The sequence below is a fragment of the Leptidea sinapis genome, chromosome 11 (genome assembly GCF_905404315.1).
Source record: "Leptidea sinapis chromosome 11, ilLepSina1.1, whole genome shotgun sequence".
Classification (NCBI taxonomy): Eukaryota; Metazoa; Arthropoda; class Insecta; order Lepidoptera; family Pieridae; genus Leptidea; species Leptidea sinapis.
The window spans coordinates 10,753,406-10,772,984 of record NC_066275.1 but is presented as its reverse complement, the minus strand read 5'-3'; the positions used below and the strand labels follow the sequence as shown (position 1 = coordinate 10,772,984).

Sequence of the window (19,579 nt, the reverse complement as noted above, 5' to 3'; positions counted from 1 at the left end):
ACAGCACACCGCCGGATATTTTAAACGCTGCAAAAGAACATAATATTCAAGTGAATTTAAATAATTACACTACACAAAATGTATATTACTATTAAAATAAATATTCTTTCATTAATACTTAGTTTATTTGTATATAATTAGTAATGGATGATATTAGGTTACTACTACGACTGGCTGTTTTAATGTTAGCAGTAAGCTAACTGTTTCAGAATCTCTTAGAGGATTTATATTCTAGCTGTATATAAAGTATTGTATGCAACTGTTGATAATTAGGTATTAAAACACTCATGTGATAAACCCACATTCGTGTTTTAATACCCCTTATTACACAACAGTTGCATAAATATCTAATAATTGCTCACACTTTACTGGAGCGAGACTCGTTTATTGAAATCATGGCAACCTCTACTTGAGGCCATTTATTAACAGATAACCATGGTTTATCGTAAATAGTAAATAAAAAACATCAATTCTATATTAATATTATAAAAATAAAAGAGATGACTGTAAATTATCAATAAAAATTTACCTGTTTAAAACTGGCAACCATATTATTCTCAATTCTTGACGTAATTGCCTTTAACATGATGTACAATTTATTGAAAAAAGCATAAAGGTGCAATTTACTTCAGAAGATTAATTATACTAAATTGCCCAATGAATTGAAAGATTTACCGTTCAAAGTTTTTAAAAGAAGACTGCATCAGTGGTTAACAAATAAGTGCTTCTATAGTTTAAATGAATTTTTCAATACAAAATGAATTAGTCTATTTGATAATAATATATGTAAATTAATATACTTTTATGACATTGAATTTGTTAATATTATACATAGGTACTAAATGAATTATTAAGTTATTTACGTCTCATATTATAATATTATATAAGTATTAAAATTTCATTTTATAAATATTATTGATATCATTGTGAAATCCGACATGTTTCAATATAACAGTACGATTAGTGTTTAGACAATTTTGTAACATATTTTGCATGTCAATTGACGAAACATATTGGATTATCCATTATATTGTTAACACCTTAAGTACAATGTTTCCTGCAAATAAATTTCATTTCATTTCATTTCATTTCATTTCAATTTCATTTCATTTCATTTCATTTCATTTCATTTCATTTCATTTCATTTCATTAAAATAAATTACAGGTACTTGTGGCCGATTTTTTATAGGCAATATCGCTAGTACATTGAATAATCCCTAAACGTACATTTAATATTAGTTTAATCAAACAAAATAAGTGCCTGCAGAATCGAGTTGTGGATTTTTTTATGATAATAGGGGACGAGACGAGCAGGACGTTCAGCTGATGGTAATTGATACGCCATGCCCATTACAATGCAGTGCCGCTCAGGATTCTTAAAAAACCCAAAAATTCTGAGCGGCACTACAATTACGGTCGTCACCTTGAGACATAAGATGTTAAGCCTCATTTGCCAGTAATTTCACTAGCTACGGCGCCCTTCAGACCGAAACACAGTAATGCTTACACATTACTGCTTCACGGCAGAAATAGGCGCCGTTGTGGTATCCATAATCTAGCAGGCTTCCTGTGCAAAGGAGCCTCCCAGTGGTAATGGAATCTTGTACTATTATAAGTTAAACAAATTAAAGGCTTTTTTTATTTAATTATGTAATATCCGGACGACCGAGCCTTGCTTGGCATTTTTTTTTATCAAAAAAAAACTAATACCACATCTGGATTCAAACCGGTATTTTCTGCTTTCCGGATCACTCAATGCCCCATCTGAGCTATTATAGTCGTGTATATAGTGGCGTAATTTACTTTCTATATTTATGTTATTGTAGCTATTTCACATTAAAACACGGATAAAACTACATTTTTTTTAAATTGAAACCTATCTAGATCGATTTATCGCCCCCGAAATACCTATGTATACTAAATTTTATGAAAATCGTTGGAGCAGTTTCCGAGATCCGGATTATAAATACAAGAATTGCTCGTTTTAAGATATAAGATATGTAATTGAAATTCTTGTACAGTGCCGCCAATAATAATAGACAACATGACATCGAGTGACATGGTGGTACGCGAGGGTACGAACGTCACTATGGTATGTCGAGCGACCGGCTACCCGGAACCATATGTCATGTGGAGACGCGAAGATGGTCAAGAATTCAACTGTAATGGCGAGTCAGGTAAAACAACAATAGAATTCTCTCACAAGCTATTTCCTTTTGTGATCCAGACGAAATTATTTTCACTTCAAATAAGACGTTTCTCGTTGTTTCAACAACGTGGATTGCTTCAAATAAATATCCGGTTCGAACATCCTCTCCGGATGATCATTATATAGACGCATTCGCGAAGAAACAAAACAGATGTATAACAACTTTTTGGTACACAAAAGTACAAGGCTAAGGGTTGACTGAAGGAGCTACGAAACACTTCAACAAATCGAGTTCTTGTCGAGATACAAAAGGAAAAACAGACGTTTTTAGAGTTATTTTCGTTGATATTATTTCACGAGGAACGAATTTTATGTTTCCGTTCTACTTTAAAGAAATTCGAAACACCAATGGCTTGTAAGACGACCTCTCAGCGAAATGACAACATAAACCAATCGTTCCGTTCACTACAATCCATTTTACATCTTCGCATAGTCGAAATATTTATAAGATTGAATCAGAAATTGAAATTGGAATTCTGTAATTCTATATAAGTTTTTCTTTGGTTTTCTTTTGATCAAGATTGTTTTTACGTGGCTTACTAACGTAATCTTACCTCAGTAATCAGATTTAAATGAGAATAAAAGGCTTTATAATATGCAGCACAATGCCTTTTACTCTTAAGATAAATGTCTGAACAGTTTGTTCTTTTTAAGTGGTATCTCTCACTTCTTGGATAAAATATACATATTTCATTTGTACCAAAATTATGAAAGATGCGAGTCTCAAACCCCTGGCTTTCGGTTTCCGTTCGAGCGCTCTTACCAACTGAGCTAACCGTCCGAGCTCATCGACCGTAAATCTGGGTCTGTCTTGTTCAACCCTCCAGTTACGGCTCCATCTACAGTTCTACTTTACAATTGATGCCCTTCTCAACCCCAATAATTGCATATTAGGAAAATGACTTAAGATGTCGCTCTTGCAAATCACATCTGGGACGGGACTGGGACGTCCTCAAATAAACAAATTAAATTTGTAAGACAAATGTCGTGTAAGCATTGGTAGTACAGTTATAATTGTAAGGATTTTGATTTAAGTATAGAGTTATAATGCACTGAAAATTTCAGTTAATGTAGTTGACGGAGAGAATTTAACAATATCGAAAGTGTCGAGGCTCCATATGGGTGCCTATCTGTGCATCGCGTCCAATGGAGTCCCGCCATCTATTAGCAAGCGAGTCGTTTTAATGGTCCAGTGTAAGTATATTGTTAATATTATCTATACATAAGATAATCGTAATTAAGTAAAAACATGGTATTATATATTTTTAAAGAATACTTGTTGTGTGTTGTGCAAACAATAGCGATGAGAAGAGTGCTTTTAAAATTTTTATCTGTTTGCCCGTTTATATGTATGTCTGGGAAAACACTAAGAATACACCAGTGGGAGGCTCCTTTGCACAGGATGCAATAGGGTAGATTATCGCGCCTTTTTCTGGCGTGTAGTAGTAATGTGTAAGCATTCTTGTGTTTCAGTCTGAAGGGCGCGGTAGTTATTGAAATTACTGGGCAAATGAGACTTAACATCTTAATATCTCAAGGTGACGAGCGTAATTATAGTGCCGCTCACAATTTTAGGGATTTCCAAGAATCCTGAGCGTCACCGCATTGTAATAGGCAGGGCGTATCAATTACCATCAGCTGAACGTCCTCATCTCGTCCCTTAATGTCATATAAAACTATTAAGTTAATTAATATTAATAAGAGGTCACGGCAGCATATTATATTGTCACGCTAGAAGCAGGTATAGTTTTGTTGCTCCTTTATGGCGTCCATGCAGGCAACGTCATGGGCAGCAGCTAGTCATAAGCAAGGTTCTGGATCTCTCTTTCCTTCACATAAACCAACATAGTTCATGGTAGGATCGTACAGAGCTAACTGAACTATTCATACAATTACGAGTGCTGTCAGTTCACACTAGACACACGCCTCTATTCCAAGTCCCGCTGAGTCACACTATTTATTATGAAAATTCGGTAATCTGTCGCACTCTATGCAACTATAATAAAGAATTCAACAGTACTGAGCTTTTTAATAACAGTAAAGGCTGCTTTAAATGGAGTTTTAATGAAAATCTAAAGGAAGGTTAAATTAAGAGTAATTCACAAACACACATGCACACACACACACACACGCACGCTCTCTCACCAAACCACACACGCACAAATACCACGTCTTATTATAAATATTGTAAGTACGTTATTAGAAGTAAGTTCTACAAAATAGTATTATTATAAACTAATTTAAATTCTGTGGATTTTGTGATGTTTTAAATAAATAAATAAAATTAATATTAAAGTTCATAATTGTAACATTAAAGTTTATAGCCATGTTTCCAAACCACTGTATAAAAGTAATTCATCTGTCTGTCTCTCTATTTAATAATACTATTATTATATCCGCATATTTAACTGAAAACGTAAGCTGTCATTTCAAACCAAGAAGCTTAGCATGAAGTTAGTTACCGCACAAGAAAAGGAAACTTACTTAATATCAGAAAATTAAGGAATTAACAGTATTCTGCCAATTTAAGCAAATATAGTTAGACTTCTTGTTACTTGATTTTCATTCAGACTTTTCCGGTTATCTTTCTGAAAAAGCAATTAAGGTATTAAGGTTTCCAATTGATAAGTGAACACTTCACACTAAATTCGTTAAAAATAGGTATAATAAGACGCGTAGTAAGCTAGGTTTTTATTTCATTGATTTTATAAAAAACACACAAAATGCGGTTACAATTTTATAAAATTAATTATTTTATGAAAATGCTAGCCAATTCATTGAATTTAAAGATTGAAAAAAATACAATTACTTAAAATAAAACTAACTATCAACTTACACAATACCAATTAAATGATAAAATTCCTGTGTTATGATAAATATAATTTTAATATTTTTATATCGCTTTTTTTATTTTTCCTCGCAATTATGTTGAAAACGCGAGTGCCTTGATCCTGCCACTCTCGGTTCCCTTATCTGTCGCGACTATGTCTCGTGCATGTAAAAACTGTAAATAAATGTAATGTAGCACCCTTATTTCATGACACAATATTATCTAATATATATAAATTATCGTAGTCCGCGATGGACTCCTAAACTAATGAACGGATTTTAATGGGGATTACTTCATGGAGTGCATTTTGGTCCAACTTGAGAGATAGGATAGTTTTTATTTCGATTTGGGACCCATAATTATTTTTATTTTCAATATTTGTTTTGTATGGACATATTTTCTATGAGAGAATTTCGTGACGCACGGTTTGACAGTTCCGCTGTGAAAAAATTTCATTATAACAACAGGGAGCATTTTTTACGAAATAATTCTAGATGTTTTTTTTAAATATTATTGGCGAATTTCTATAAAACAGTATGTTTCTTATTATCTACAGAACAACGTCTGTCGAGTCAGCTAGTAATATATATAAAACACACACGAATACTCACCCTAAAAACCATACTCCTAAAACCGATATTATATCGCAGTCTTCTCTAGACAGATGCAACGTATACTGCCAGTCTCAACTCAATTGACTGCAAAATCATGATTCATATCGGAGATAATTAAACTCCAAGCATGTATCTGTAGAGCACCGATTAAATTGATAGGCAGACATCAATACAGCTCGAATAGTTACTCAGATCGCAGTAATAGCTCGCTCGCTAGTTCGATTCGCTACGTTCAACTCTAATTACACTTCACAGACACGTGCCTCATTTCTCGCAATTAACATTAATAATTTATACAAGCTCACGTAACAAGAACCCTTCATATTTACAACACCAATTTGTTATAGCAATATTTCGCAAAGCGCCGTTTCGAGCCCCCGTAAAGATAACCTCAAATACTTCCGTTTATAAGTACGTGAATATTCCCACGTCGTTTCCTTTTGCCGGGAAGTCAGCGTTTACGGGTATTATTTTTCTAGGGGCGTCGTTAACGAGTATTTACGAGGACACACCGTCTACCTGACGATGCCTTCTATACCGTCTCACCGTAATTGCACCCAATTAGAGCATTATGCTGACGTGGATTCTCCGGGAAGGCGATAATGTGCGATACTATCAGCCACGAAATGCCCGTCTCCGGGACGTTTCAATCCCAGAGGCTATTGAGATGATTCCTTTCCCTATTTAACACTGCGAACGCTCGGAGATTTCTAAATTTGTTATGGTATACGTAAAATTCTCACGTAACTTTCAGTCGATTAACCAAAACGATAACCCTATGAATTCCTGTCAGTCGCCATTAAGTCTGGCGAAAGCAGCCGGTTATAACCGAACGGTATTAGCGCTGTACCCGATACGGGAGTACTTTTAATAGAGAAATTGACTGCTGCAGTCTAGACATTAATTATATTTTATAACTTTCTTGAAACATTGTTAATAGTTTGATAATTATTGAGGTGTTAGATAACTGTTATTATATTTAGTTTGGTCTTAATAATAGTAACTTGATAGCTTTTGAATAAGTAAAGGAGACTTTGCTATTGTTTCAGACATAAATTTCTTAAATTATGTTGTAAATAATTCATTGTTCTTGTTTGAAACTGAAAGAGATTATGATACAAGTGGCGCTAAAATGACTTTCTTTTTCTCATTTTTTTTTTAATTTTAGCTTTTGCTAACACGAATAACATTTTAAACGAAAACAGGGACTGGTCTTTTAAATTATATTCTTGCTCTAAATGTAGCTAATGATAATATTTTAAATACGAAAAAATAACGTGAGTATTAATAAAAAGAATACTAGATTTAGTGAATTTCTCTGTAAAGAAATAAATACGAATAAATGAATTTTGATCACCTTAAAGGATTTCAGGTGTTGTTTTATGAAATTTAAAGACTTACGCATAATTTTTTTTTTGTAATGTGTTAATAGTTATTCGTGGCAGCGTCGAGGCGGTATAGTAGATTTTTCTTAACAAAAAAAAATACAATGCAAAAAGAAATGACAAGTGATCGTGACACACTCATCATGGGTTCTATACTGATGTAATATCATGAACACATATAATATGTTATATTTTTAAAGTGATAACTCTCACTTCTAGGATTAATACACAAATAAATTTTTTTGAACGATGCGGGATTCGAACCCACGACCTCCAGCGTTCCGTGCCGGTGCTCTAACCAACTGAGCTAACCGTTCGAGTACCGCATCGTTATAAAATTCTGTTTGCTTTGTTCATCTCTCAGGTTGTGGCTTCATCTACAGGATCTACTTTACAGTTGATAACCTGCTCAACCCCAATATTTGCATATTAGGAAATTAACTTGAGATGTCGCTCTTGTAAGTCACATATTGTAAATAAATCGTATATTGGGAGAACTAATTGATACAATAATATTCCTACTCTTCACTAACGAGAAAATAAAATCCAATTATAAAAATCTGACTAAATGAAGTGTCAAGAGCTGCGTAGACGACGAAGCATGCTCTATGCTCGAAGTTTAAAGTATATATATAAAGTACTAGCTGACCCGACAGACGTTGTTCTGTATATAATAAATTAAATAATGCTTTTATATGAATTTGTCAATAATATGTCACAACATCAAAAATTACTTCGTAAAATACGCACCCTGCTGTCGTAATGAAATTGTTTCACAGCAGAACTGTCAAACCGTGCTTCACTAAATTCTCTCATAGAAATTATGTATGGAAACATCAGAGGAAAAACAAATTTGTTGTTTTTTCTTTAATTTAGCAGCATTTTCCTATTTATTCACCTTTCAAACCTTCTCTGGACTTCCACAAATAATTCAAGACCTAAATTTGCCAAATCGGTCCAGCCGTTCTCGAGTTTTAGCGAGACTAACGAACAGCAATTCATTTTTATATATATAGATAAGAATTCAATTAAGTGCAAACATTTTTCGACAAGTTTTTTCTTAATTGCAATGGAAATGCAGGTACTTTTACATAATCAAGCTATAAATAACATTGTTTGACCTCCTTACTAATAATTACTTGAGCATCGTTACACGAACACTAAACTGGTATAATAATGTTGATTTATGAACACATTTGGATGCAGTCCCGCCGATGCTATCGATCCCGAATCAGTTAGAGGCTGCGTATATAGGACAAGACGTCACTCTCGAATGTCACACGGAGGCCTTCCCATCCTCTATAAATTACTGGACTACGGACAGAGGAGACATGATCATATCAGGTAAGTCTAAATGCATTAATTACAAATGTAGCAAACACATCTCGAATATTAATACCTTATTGAGTATAGGGTAATAATTTAATATTACAATATAATGAATAAAGATTGACAGATAAAAGATAGAGACAATATTATACAAAAAAGCTACCAAGATTATTAAGTAAGCTTTTTTTACGGAATAGGAGGACAAACGAGCGTACGGGTCACCTGTTGTTAAGTGATCACCGCCGCCCACAATCTCTTGCAACACCATAGGAATCACAGGAGCGTTGCCGGCCTTTAAGGAAGGTGTACGCACTTTTTTTGCAGGTACCCATGTCGTATCGTCCGGGAAACACCGCACAAGGAAGTTCATTCCACAGCTTAGTAGTACGCGGAAGAAAGCTCCTTGAAAACCGCACTGTGGAGGACCGCCACACATCCAGATGGTGGGGATGATATACTAACTTGTGGCGTGTCGTGCGAAGGTTGTTCATTCAGCGGAATTCAGCGGCAGGAATCAGGTTAAACAGCTTCCATTAGTCTATAATAATAATATATTTTTTTCATTAATTACTTATAAAAAAGGGAAGTCTGACCATAAATAATGTTAATGTAACGCCTTCACTCTTAGTGTGTTTAAATTTGGAATGTCTATATTGTGTGAGAATCCACAATTATTATCAACGTAATAGTATTTTTTAATAAATATAAATTTATTAGGTATGATATTGTAAGTATTATATAACCACAGTATTTGTTTTACATAAAGTTGGTATGAAGATCTAAGGTAATTTTAAGACACTAAAAAAGCATGGTAATATATATTATCGTACTAATGGCAGCCTATACATACAATGTAAATATAAATGGTATTTAACTATTATTCTCAACCCTATAAAGAATTGAAAAATCAGCATGGATGTAAGTCGTCAAACGGCCGTATGATTTACGTGAACACACATATCGATATTTGCATCGAGATTTCTAAGAAAATTTGCAGCCACAGCGTTATCTGGTATAGTATTACTTAACAGTTGTAAATACTCTTTCTTGGTATCGTCAAAAAGCGCAGAATATATAATAATATTTCCTCCATCCGCAGATGTGATGATACCGTCGGTAATGCACTCAGACGCCTTTATTATTTTACGTCTCCATCATTAGGTACTTCACTCTGTCTTATAGTGTTTTATATTTACTGGATTATCTTTCTAACTGTATACAACTTCTATATTTTAATTTAATCATTAATTATATGAGTATGGGTTTATTGTATTGTTGATATATTTTTGTTATATTTCTTTGTTTTCTCACAATGGACATATCTTGATAGGAGCTGATCGTTAAACCAAAAAGGGGCATTGAAGTTCTTCAAGTCAAAAGTTATTCCAGACGGAAGTTACGTAATACAGTGTGTTCAATTAGTATTGTTTTTCGCACAAGAATAATAGATGGCGCTAGGTTCTACTTGGGTCGCGTTGACATTGGTTAATATGTAATATAGGATATGAGCAAGTTTATATTTTTAATATAGCTCCTTAAAACCATACATCCCAACACTAGAACAACACATACAAGAGATATCTCATAACTTCTACAGAGGGCTACGCCGACTGAAGGACGGAATAAACCCCGCCCTCCGGTCGACTTGTAGTCGTAAGTCACTCACAGAGTACTGCCTCAGCATAAAACGTTATAAACATGCATTACCACATCACAACTGGTTAGAGCTCACAGAACACTAGCGTATAGACAAACACACACTCACGCACACAGAGTTCTAGCTAGGTCTGAATAAATGTAAAACCAATATATTGTAAATTGGTTTAGTTATAAGAATTAAATAACGGCGAAAACTGGCCTCCTATTCCCTCTCCCTCCTTCCCTTTCCCAAGATCCCCCCCCCTCCCCCCTCTTATATTTATGTTATATATGTATGTATACATATCTATGTATTTATTCACCTTAGTTTTTAAGTTAGTTTTAAGTTCTAGTCATTAGTCTTAAGTTAGGTTAAGTGATAGGTTACGATTAATATTACGTTATATCAATAGCAAATAGCCAGGTTTTCCCAGTTTCCTGGATTCCCCCCCCACAAACCTCATGTATTAGTTTTTAAGCATAATAAAGTTTTATCCCTCAATACGTAGATAGGGTTGTAGAAATAAGTTTTCTGATACCTACATATATAAGGCTTAATTGTAAATTGCTTTAATAAGTAGATTTAAGTAATTTTGTAAAATGTATTTAATACCAAATATAGAAATCTTGAATTTGAATTTTTTGATTTTTTTTTTTAATATAGCTTATACAATACTTGACTTGCAATATATATTTATAGATAGATAGACATATCTATTTTATTTGAGTTTGATCCCGAACAAACGAATTTGTTCACAGCGGAAATACCTTAAGGTTGAGGTGCTTTGAGCTTTCTTCTCGACTGGCCACAATAATTGATAGTCCTCACATAAAATAACCAATCTATTTGATTCTTAAACCGGTGTCTGAGTATAACTTAAACAGAAGAAAATGTATAAATCCATAAATTGCTGGGATGGTAGATAAAAGTCTTGTATTAAATACAGTGCCGATGGTGGAAACTTCATGATGTAATTTATAGTCAGACTAGGCCGATTGAATTCTAATTGAAATCTTTTGAAGCATAGCCCTTTTTTGGGGAAAAAATGTTCCAAATTTTAATTTTTTCATTTAATTAATCGCAACTTTTGTTTAAAGGAAATAAATACATGACCTCATTAAGTGATGATGCCTATAGCAGAAAGATGAAATTAACGATCAAGCGTGTGTCGGCAAGGGATTTCTCCTCATACCGCTGTGTTGCGAAGAATTCTTTGGGCGAGACAGACGGTCTTATACGGCTTGATGGTAACTATTGACTTATTTACTATATTTCAGTTAAGTTAAGTTCCTGTAACTCCTTTTTGGGACAGAGTCGGCAATCGGTCCTAAGACGCTCTCATGAATACCTCAAGATGGAAACTAGATACTTATTCATTACAAAAACTAAAAAATATTACTCAATTATTTTCAAACAGTTTCTTTACTCAATTTTTTTATAATATAGGCGATAATTAATATAATTTATATTATCATCTGTAATATGAATATCTTGATTTATTAAAAACATTCTGAACTGAAGACGTTAAGTGCAGAAGATTGATTTATTTATTAAATTTCAACAGAATATACACTAATGTTTATTTTTATTAAAATCGATACTACGAACACTTCTATGTCACCAATCTGTTCATATACGAATAAGAATATAGTATATATATAAGTACCTGTACTATGCATGTAATATTATTTTATTCTTATTCTAAGCTTTTGACACCTACAGACTGTGTGGTGATTATACACTAAAATTATATAGGTTGTTATTTAACAACCTATAACATAGCTAAATAGCTACATCTTAAAAATAGGGGGTTGCAGTTGGACTATAACTTTAAAAACATTGGAAGTGAAAATAACCAAAATAAAAAATTTGGTGCGAACAATTTTAATTATATTTAGACTAAAGATTAAAATATGCAATCAATTTTTATTCATAACTATCTCATAAATATTATTAGTCTCTAAAATAATAAAAAACCAATAAGCATAAGCAAACTCAACATCCGACAGCATTAGAAAACATTGAACAAGTGACATTGACCCTTATTTCGTAGGTACTGTACATAACAATGCTGGCTAAAAAAGTTTGCATTAAACATTGTTTTTATTTTTCTACACAACTTACAGTTATAGGGAGCTCTACGGAATGCTTGGGTGTTTGGAGTGGTCTGTGTGATTTTGGTCTGGTCCTGTATAGCGTTTTGCGGGTTCTGTAGCGCATCATGGATGTTTGCCGAGGCGCCAATGGATTACTTTTATTCTGTGCAGTATCTCCTTCATGAGACGACGTGGTTGTCTTCAAAAATTTCATGCACTTTTCTAAAAGGCCGGCCACGCTTCTGTGATTCTCTTTGTAGGAAAAGGTGGGAGGCTCTCTTGCACAGCATGCCGGCTTGATTATGGGTACCACAACGGCGCCTATTTCTGCCGTGAAGCAGCAATGTGTTAACATTATTGTGTTTCGGTCTGAAGGACGATGTCGCTAGTGAAATTACTGAGCAAATGAGACTTAACATCTTATGTCTCAAGGTGACGAACGCCGTATAGCCGCTCAGAATTTTCAATCAATCAAAAATATTTGCTGCCGTAAAAGTATTCTAAGCTTAAATCATATTTATATGATTACCACCTAATGGCTCAAAGAAATATACAATGTTGAAATTGTTGTTATGTTTATTGAAATTGTAATAATTACTTAGATAGCTCACATGAAAAATGATGATTGGTAAATAGCTCAAATGATTGCGAAACTGAAGTAAAAGTGGGCAGGGCACGTAGTTCGACAGATAGATGTCCGTTGGGGTAGTAAAGTCCTCGAATGGCGACCACGTACCGGAAGGCGCAGTGTTAGTAGGCACACAACAAGATGGACTGACGATCTGGTCAAGATCGCCGGAATACGTTGGATAAAGGCAGCGCAGGACCGATCGTCGTGGAAATCTTTGGGGGAGGCCTTTGTCCAGCAGTGGCCGTCTTCCGGCAGATGATGAACTTAGATAGCTCACAGTCAATATAATCAGTGCTGAGCGAAGTTGGTCGAATATACAAACACAAATAGTAAAGTTTCAATTATTGTGACTAACGTAACAGAAATTGATTGTTCTACAGAACAATGTAGCGATGTTATTGATTGCACATGTAATTTTCCAGCGTGTCAGATAATAATATAAAATTGTTAACAGAAATTCCCGCGCCATCAACAATAACAACGACGGTTAACATCGTTCCCACATTTCCACAAAGGAAAAAAGGTAACAAAAGAAGATAATTAAACTTAGTATGTTAGACTACTGGTAAAGTTTTTGAAGCAAACATCAAAAGATCGCTTATGCTGTTATTAATTTGATACATACTACTTTTAAATCTTTATAATATATTTTGTTAATATTTTTTAATATTTTTAGTTTGACACAAATTATAATATTTCTTGAGTTTTGTCTGTCTTTCTGTTTATGTCCTTTAAATAGTGTATATAATGCAAATTATTTGAATTTCGGCACACTTTATGGCATAAACGAGGTTTATGTTTTTAAAGTGATATGCCTTACTTCTGGGATTAAATATGCAAATTTAATTTGGACCAAAATTATGGAAGATACGGGACTCAAACCGGCGTCTCTCGGGTTCCGTTCGAGCTCTCTTACCAATTGAGCTAACCATCCGAGTGATGCATCGATCGTAAATCTTGATATGACTTGTTCAACTCTCAGGTTTTAGTTCCATCTACAGGACCTACTTTACAGTTGATAGTCTGCTCAATCCCAATAATTGCATATTAGGAAATTGACTTCAGTCAGTACAAGCTTTAAGACCATATAAAATAAACTATCTTTTAAAGAAAATGAATGTCAGAACTTGGTCAGGGTGTAGTGTGCCGTACGGCACTTTCGATTTTGGTGTATATGAAAGATCTGTTTGGAGTTGACTTGGTCCATGCGTCAACTCGTGAGCGGGTGCTTCTTGTGGTGCCAGGTCGACCTGTTATAGTTAGTCAGTGTATTTGTTGGATGTGATTACTAAATATGACAGTAATCATGATCATCATGTTCACGAAGCATCCTTACACAAACAATGAGTTCAAGCTCTAAGGGTTGATGCATCCAAAATACGATAATTTTTATTTCTAAATTTAATTATTTATTACTTTTCATGAAATAATTTCTACTATTTGAACACGACTCAAAATATATTGGATGCAGCACCTTATAAACAAATTTGTTTGTTATTACAGCCATTGTAAAATACTGTATTTGATTGAAAAGAGTGGCCGTTAAGTTTCTTGTATGTTCTTCTCACGAGCTCAATTTTTTACGAACATATGGTGAATTCAATAATTTAAAAGAAATATCTGCAGTGTCGATTCAAAAGCGCTTAGTTTAAGCCTATAAAGTTTATTTGACTTTATTTGACATTGATTTTGAGATGTAGCTCTTTCAAATCTAAACAGTTTGTTATTTTTACGTATTACCAAGTTCCGGGTTCCGTCCGAATCCTCTACCATCTGAACCAGTCGTCCGAGTGATAACCGAAAGGCGCGAGTTCAAGTCCCGCATCGTCCATAAATTTTGAGACAAACAGTGATACAAATTAAATTTGTATATATAGATGAGGTTTTCTGTTTCAGGCCAGATCTATGTAGCCTTTATCGATTTATAAAAAGCAAACAATACAGCATTCTTACTATAGTGCCCGCATTATACTAAAAAAATTAAAGAATATCTTAAACATTCTTAAAATATGTCCAACCGATAAATTTGATAAATTTTGTTTCATTTGTATTTTTGTGTACTTTTTTCGCCTTATGTTTAATTGTATATAAAATCGTTATATTTTGTATTATATTCACTCCTACTTTGTTTATATTTAAGTGGAAACTTTATTGGCTTGTGTAATATAAATTATGTGTTACAATGTGTATATAACCTAAGCTGTTTGTTTTCCAATAAAGTCAGGATCGTAATCGGTCTTTAAAGTTATAAGCGCCATAATGATGTGCGTAATAGCAGATCGATATCGATAAGATTTAACTAAATGGTTAAATTTTATAATTAGGTTTGACATTTTCATAAAAATAAATATAATATAATCTACATTCATTAATATGTTATTATATTACAAATTATTTTCTTCATCAACGAGCGTACGGGTCAATATATTTTATTCCTAGTTACAATTCTTGAATATGTACATGAGAATTTTGTGGTGTTAAGTGATCACCGCCGCCCACATTCTCTTGCAACACCAGAGGAATCACAAGAGCGTTGCCGGCCTTTAGGGAAGGTGTACGCGCTTTTTTTGAAGGTACCCATGTGGTATTGTCCCGGAAACACCGCACAAGGAAGCTCATTCCACAGCTTAATCGTACGTGGAAGAAACCTCCTTGAAAACCGGGCTGTGGAGGACCGCCACACATCCAGATGGTGGGGATGATATCCTAACTTGTGGCGTGTCGTGCGAAGGTGGAATTCGGCGGCAGGAAATAGGTTAAGCAGCTCTTCGGAACACTCACCTTGATAAATACGGTAGAAGACACACAATGAAGCGACGTCTCTACGCAACGTTTTACGTTATTTATATATCTGTACACAAAGTATATATATATCTGTACACATAGTATATTTCTATCCGTTTACAAATCCTTGTTCCACGCTAAGTCAAGTATTCCCAAAGTTGCGGAAATTACATCCTATTATTATATAATGTATATAATAATACTAGCTGACCCGGCAAACGTTGTGTTGCCATACAACAACAACTTTACTTAATTTTAATAAAATAAAAGATTTTTTCTAAAATAGCCTTAGTTACTCCTTATTACATCAGCTACCTGCCAATAACAGTCCCGTCAAAATCAGTCCAGCCATTTCAGAGATTTTCCGGAACATACAAACAGACAGACAATAAATGTAAAAAATGTTATTTTGGTGTAAATATACCGTATACTTACATATATATACGGCACTTGTATATTCATGTACATGTAGTAAAAAACAGTAATTTCGATATTACAAACAGACACTCCGATTTTATTTATATGTGTGTGATTAAAGGAAGTTTGACGTTTCCAGTTTTAATTTTTCACGTAAATTCAATCCTCTTATTGTTTGTGTTTGTGGAAAATTTTCCATAATTCAAACATTCGTTGTAACCGAGATGAGAAGATGAGGTTATTGAAAAGTTTCAGCACTCGTGTCTTACATTTACCTTTATACATTCATCGTGAAACTTGTAGCTGCAAAAGGTCGACGACGGATTTCGTATTTATTGGTTTTGCCGCCGTAGTTCAATGCTTCTGTACAATTGGGTCGTTAGTAATATTATTGTGGGTAGAACGATTTTGTTTGCTCTTTGACTTCAAATGAATGTTCTTATTGTTAGTGAACATCCTTTATGCTTTATGACGATATATTGTTCGAGCTCACAACTTTATCTATTCTGTATTATATTTTATCTACACTCATATAAATCCTCTACTAAAGATTCTAAAAACAGTTAGCTTATTACCAACATTAAAACACCCAATGTCCCATAACCATTACATCATCCAAATGAGTATTGTAATGAATTTGTTGTACTAAATTTTATAATAACACTCCTTTGGATGATGTAATGGTTACTAGGACTGACTTTTTTAATGTAAGCAGTAAGCTAACTGTTTCGGAATCTTTAATAGAGGATTCATATTAGGGGAGTAGATAAAGTCTTGTATGCAACTGTTTATAATTAGGAATTAAAACACTCATGTGATACTATTATGATACTCGGCTTCGCCTCGTGTGATAAACCGACATTCATGTTTTAATACCCCTTATTACACAACAGTTATTTTTTTTGATCAATTGAATATCTATGCACAGGTAAACACAGAAACAGGTGGCGAGATAGTTCAGCTGACAACAGAGTGATTGGGGATTATGAAGTTGAGGAATGGAAAGACATGGGTAAGTTTTTCTTAAACTTGTTTAATACTTGAAGATCTCTTACTCCAGTGCTAAATAATCGGAACTATTAACCTTCCGTAATCGGCAAGTGCCCCCACGCCGTGGTATGTCTCAGATCGGCGCGATTTTGGCGCGCGCGCAGCGGCCTGTTAATACGTATTATTTTACGTGTATTAATACATTGCTAATAATTAGGATGATATGAGAGAATGTTTAAGAAAGCTATTGAAACAAGCTTTAAGACCATATAAAATAAACTATCTTTTGAAGAAAATGAATGTCAGACTGTCAACTTGGTCAGGGTATAGTGTGCCGTACGGCACTTTCGATTTTGGTGTATATGAAAGATCTAGTGCCAAAGGGCACTTCCCTATTTTGGAGGATCGAAAGGAAAGATTAAGTAGGGGATCTCGGGTTCGAGTCCCGGTAGATATAAACGTTTGGTTATCCATAATAATTTTTGTTACAGGGTTACGTTGAAGAGCTTTAAAATTGAATAATAATACCAGTTTAAGGAAATGTCGCCTAAAGCCTTACACAGTAATTTAGGTTAAATAATTTTGGTGGGATTCAGCTATTACGTAAACAATTTATTTACTTACTTGTTTGTTCTTCCTTCTCGATTATTTATAATTAAAATCACAGTCCGATATCATTTGAGAAAAATCCTTATTGATATATTGGCAATCGATACAACTGCTAGTGTTTTATTGGTGATCCGTATTAGTGTGTAAGAGTTCTTGGTAGTAGCATTAATACTAATAATATAGTATTTTACTTACTGTCGCGAGGCCAAAAATTTATTATGGTACATTATTTTCATCTCATGGAAAGAGATGCAAGCGAAGACGTAGCAGGCGTACCTAGTAGTAGACTATTTTGCTCCAGGCTTAAAGACACCCAGATATATCGTACTGGAGAAATTATAGATGTAGAAAGATTAAGGCTGGGATTCACCAACTAACTTTAGCAGTTACAAACATGTTACAGTTAAGCAAAAAATGTGTTTCACCATTTGACAGTTTTTAGATGACGTCATAACTGTAACCGTAACTGTCCAATCTTCGCCGGTTAAAGCTATTGTTAATGTTAAATAGCTACATAGTGACCTGACAAAAGTTTCAAATAAATATTCGATATTTATTTGATATTTCAGTTTTAAACTTTAACTATGGAATACGATGGTCAAATACATTCTGCAGTCTATGTTAAAGTCAGCGTTAAAAATTTTACTTAAACCTTAACTGTAACAGCTAATATGATGCAATCCAGCCAAAAAAAGCAGATGTTGATAGTTTCCACAACTAAGCTGTTAACAATATAACGTCGAATAAATTACTTCGAGTTTTTCTTATGGAAAATGAGGACAAACGAGCGTACGGGTCACCTGGTGTCAAGTGAACACCGCCGCCCATATTCTCTTGCAACACCAGAGGAATCACAGGAGCGTTGCCGGCCTTTAGGAAGGCTTAGGAAGGTGTACGCGCTTTTTTTGAAGGTACCCATGTCGTATAGTCCCGGAAACACTGCACAAGGAAGTTCATTCCACAGCTTTGTAGTACGTATAGGAAAACTCCTTGAAAACCGCACTGTGGAAGGCCGCCACACATCCAGATAGTAGGAATGATATGCTAACTTGTGAAGTGTCGTGCGAAGGTGGAATTCAGCGGCAGGAATCAGGTGAAATTTTAATTGATGAAATTTAAATTGATTAAATTTTATTTCATATTATTAATTTTAAGATTTCAACTTATGATTGGTATTTTTGTTCACAGATTATGAATCCACACAGTCTTCAGGGTTATGTTCATTGCACGGAAATTTTCTAATAACAGTTATAGCTTTGTTAGTAATCAGCTGACATAAATTGTTTTTACTATAACTTTAGTGCCGACAGTATTAATGTTCAATTAAAAGTATTGTTACATCGAATGGTTTTAATGTATATTAATTAGAAAAAGTATAAATTTAAGTGCATTTGTTCTTATTTTGTTAGGGTCTAGACCTTCTTAGAAGATTTCTTGTATATACATTAATAAACAATTAGTATTTCGTTCCGTACAAATTGAATAATAATATTTTGTTTATTATCTTATTTTAAGGCTGGGAACCGAACCCATGGCCTTGAGGAATCTAGCGGAGCTAGGTTAACTCTCTCGCACAAGATCGCCATAGTTTTAATTCAGAATTAGAAGCATTTTTAATTTATTACAAACATCATACGATTTTCTTTACAAAACTATCAAAATGACAGATGACACAGCATGTTAAATGCATTGGTGTACAATTCATAAATTTCCGTACAATTTATAACTAGATTGAATATTTGCTTCAACTGTAAAAGTTAGGGGTATTTTGGTGATTTTTTTCACACTGTATATAAAAAAAATGTAATGAAAAAAATTTAATTTTGTTCTCATATTCTGTAGATATATAAGTATTTTTTTAAAAAATAAAAGCTTTATATAAATCTTAAAGAAATGGGTTCATCTATGCGGTATTTTGGCAATTTCTTAGGATAGTAGCCTTAAACAGATAAAGATATAATTGTTTTTATTTTATGAGAAAGTGTTTAAATAAATCAATAATGGCATAGAAATAGTAAGCCAACTTTAAAAAAAAGTTTATTTCAT

At 33.8% G+C, this 19,579-nt stretch overlaps 1 protein-coding gene across 1 annotated transcript in view; it reads left to right on the top strand.

Moving 5' to 3' along the window:
- LOC126966860 (lachesin-like) overlaps nt 1–19,309 on the top strand; it is an 80,052-nt gene extending 60,743 nt beyond the window's left edge. The window contains exons 4-10 of the mRNA XM_050811131.1: nt 2,022–2,177; nt 3,275–3,403; nt 8,245–8,382; nt 11,104–11,253; nt 13,188–13,256; nt 16,863–16,946; nt 18,722–19,309. Of these exons, the coding sequence (XP_050667088.1) occupies nt 2,022–2,177; nt 3,275–3,403; nt 8,245–8,382; nt 11,104–11,253; nt 13,188–13,256; nt 16,863–16,946; nt 18,722–18,807 (812 nt within the window). The 3' untranslated portion in view covers nt 18,808–19,309. The remainder of the gene's footprint in view (nt 1–2,021; nt 2,178–3,274; nt 3,404–8,244; nt 8,383–11,103; nt 11,254–13,187; nt 13,257–16,862; nt 16,947–18,721) is intronic.
- Nucleotides 19,310–19,579: the final 270 nt, after the last annotated feature.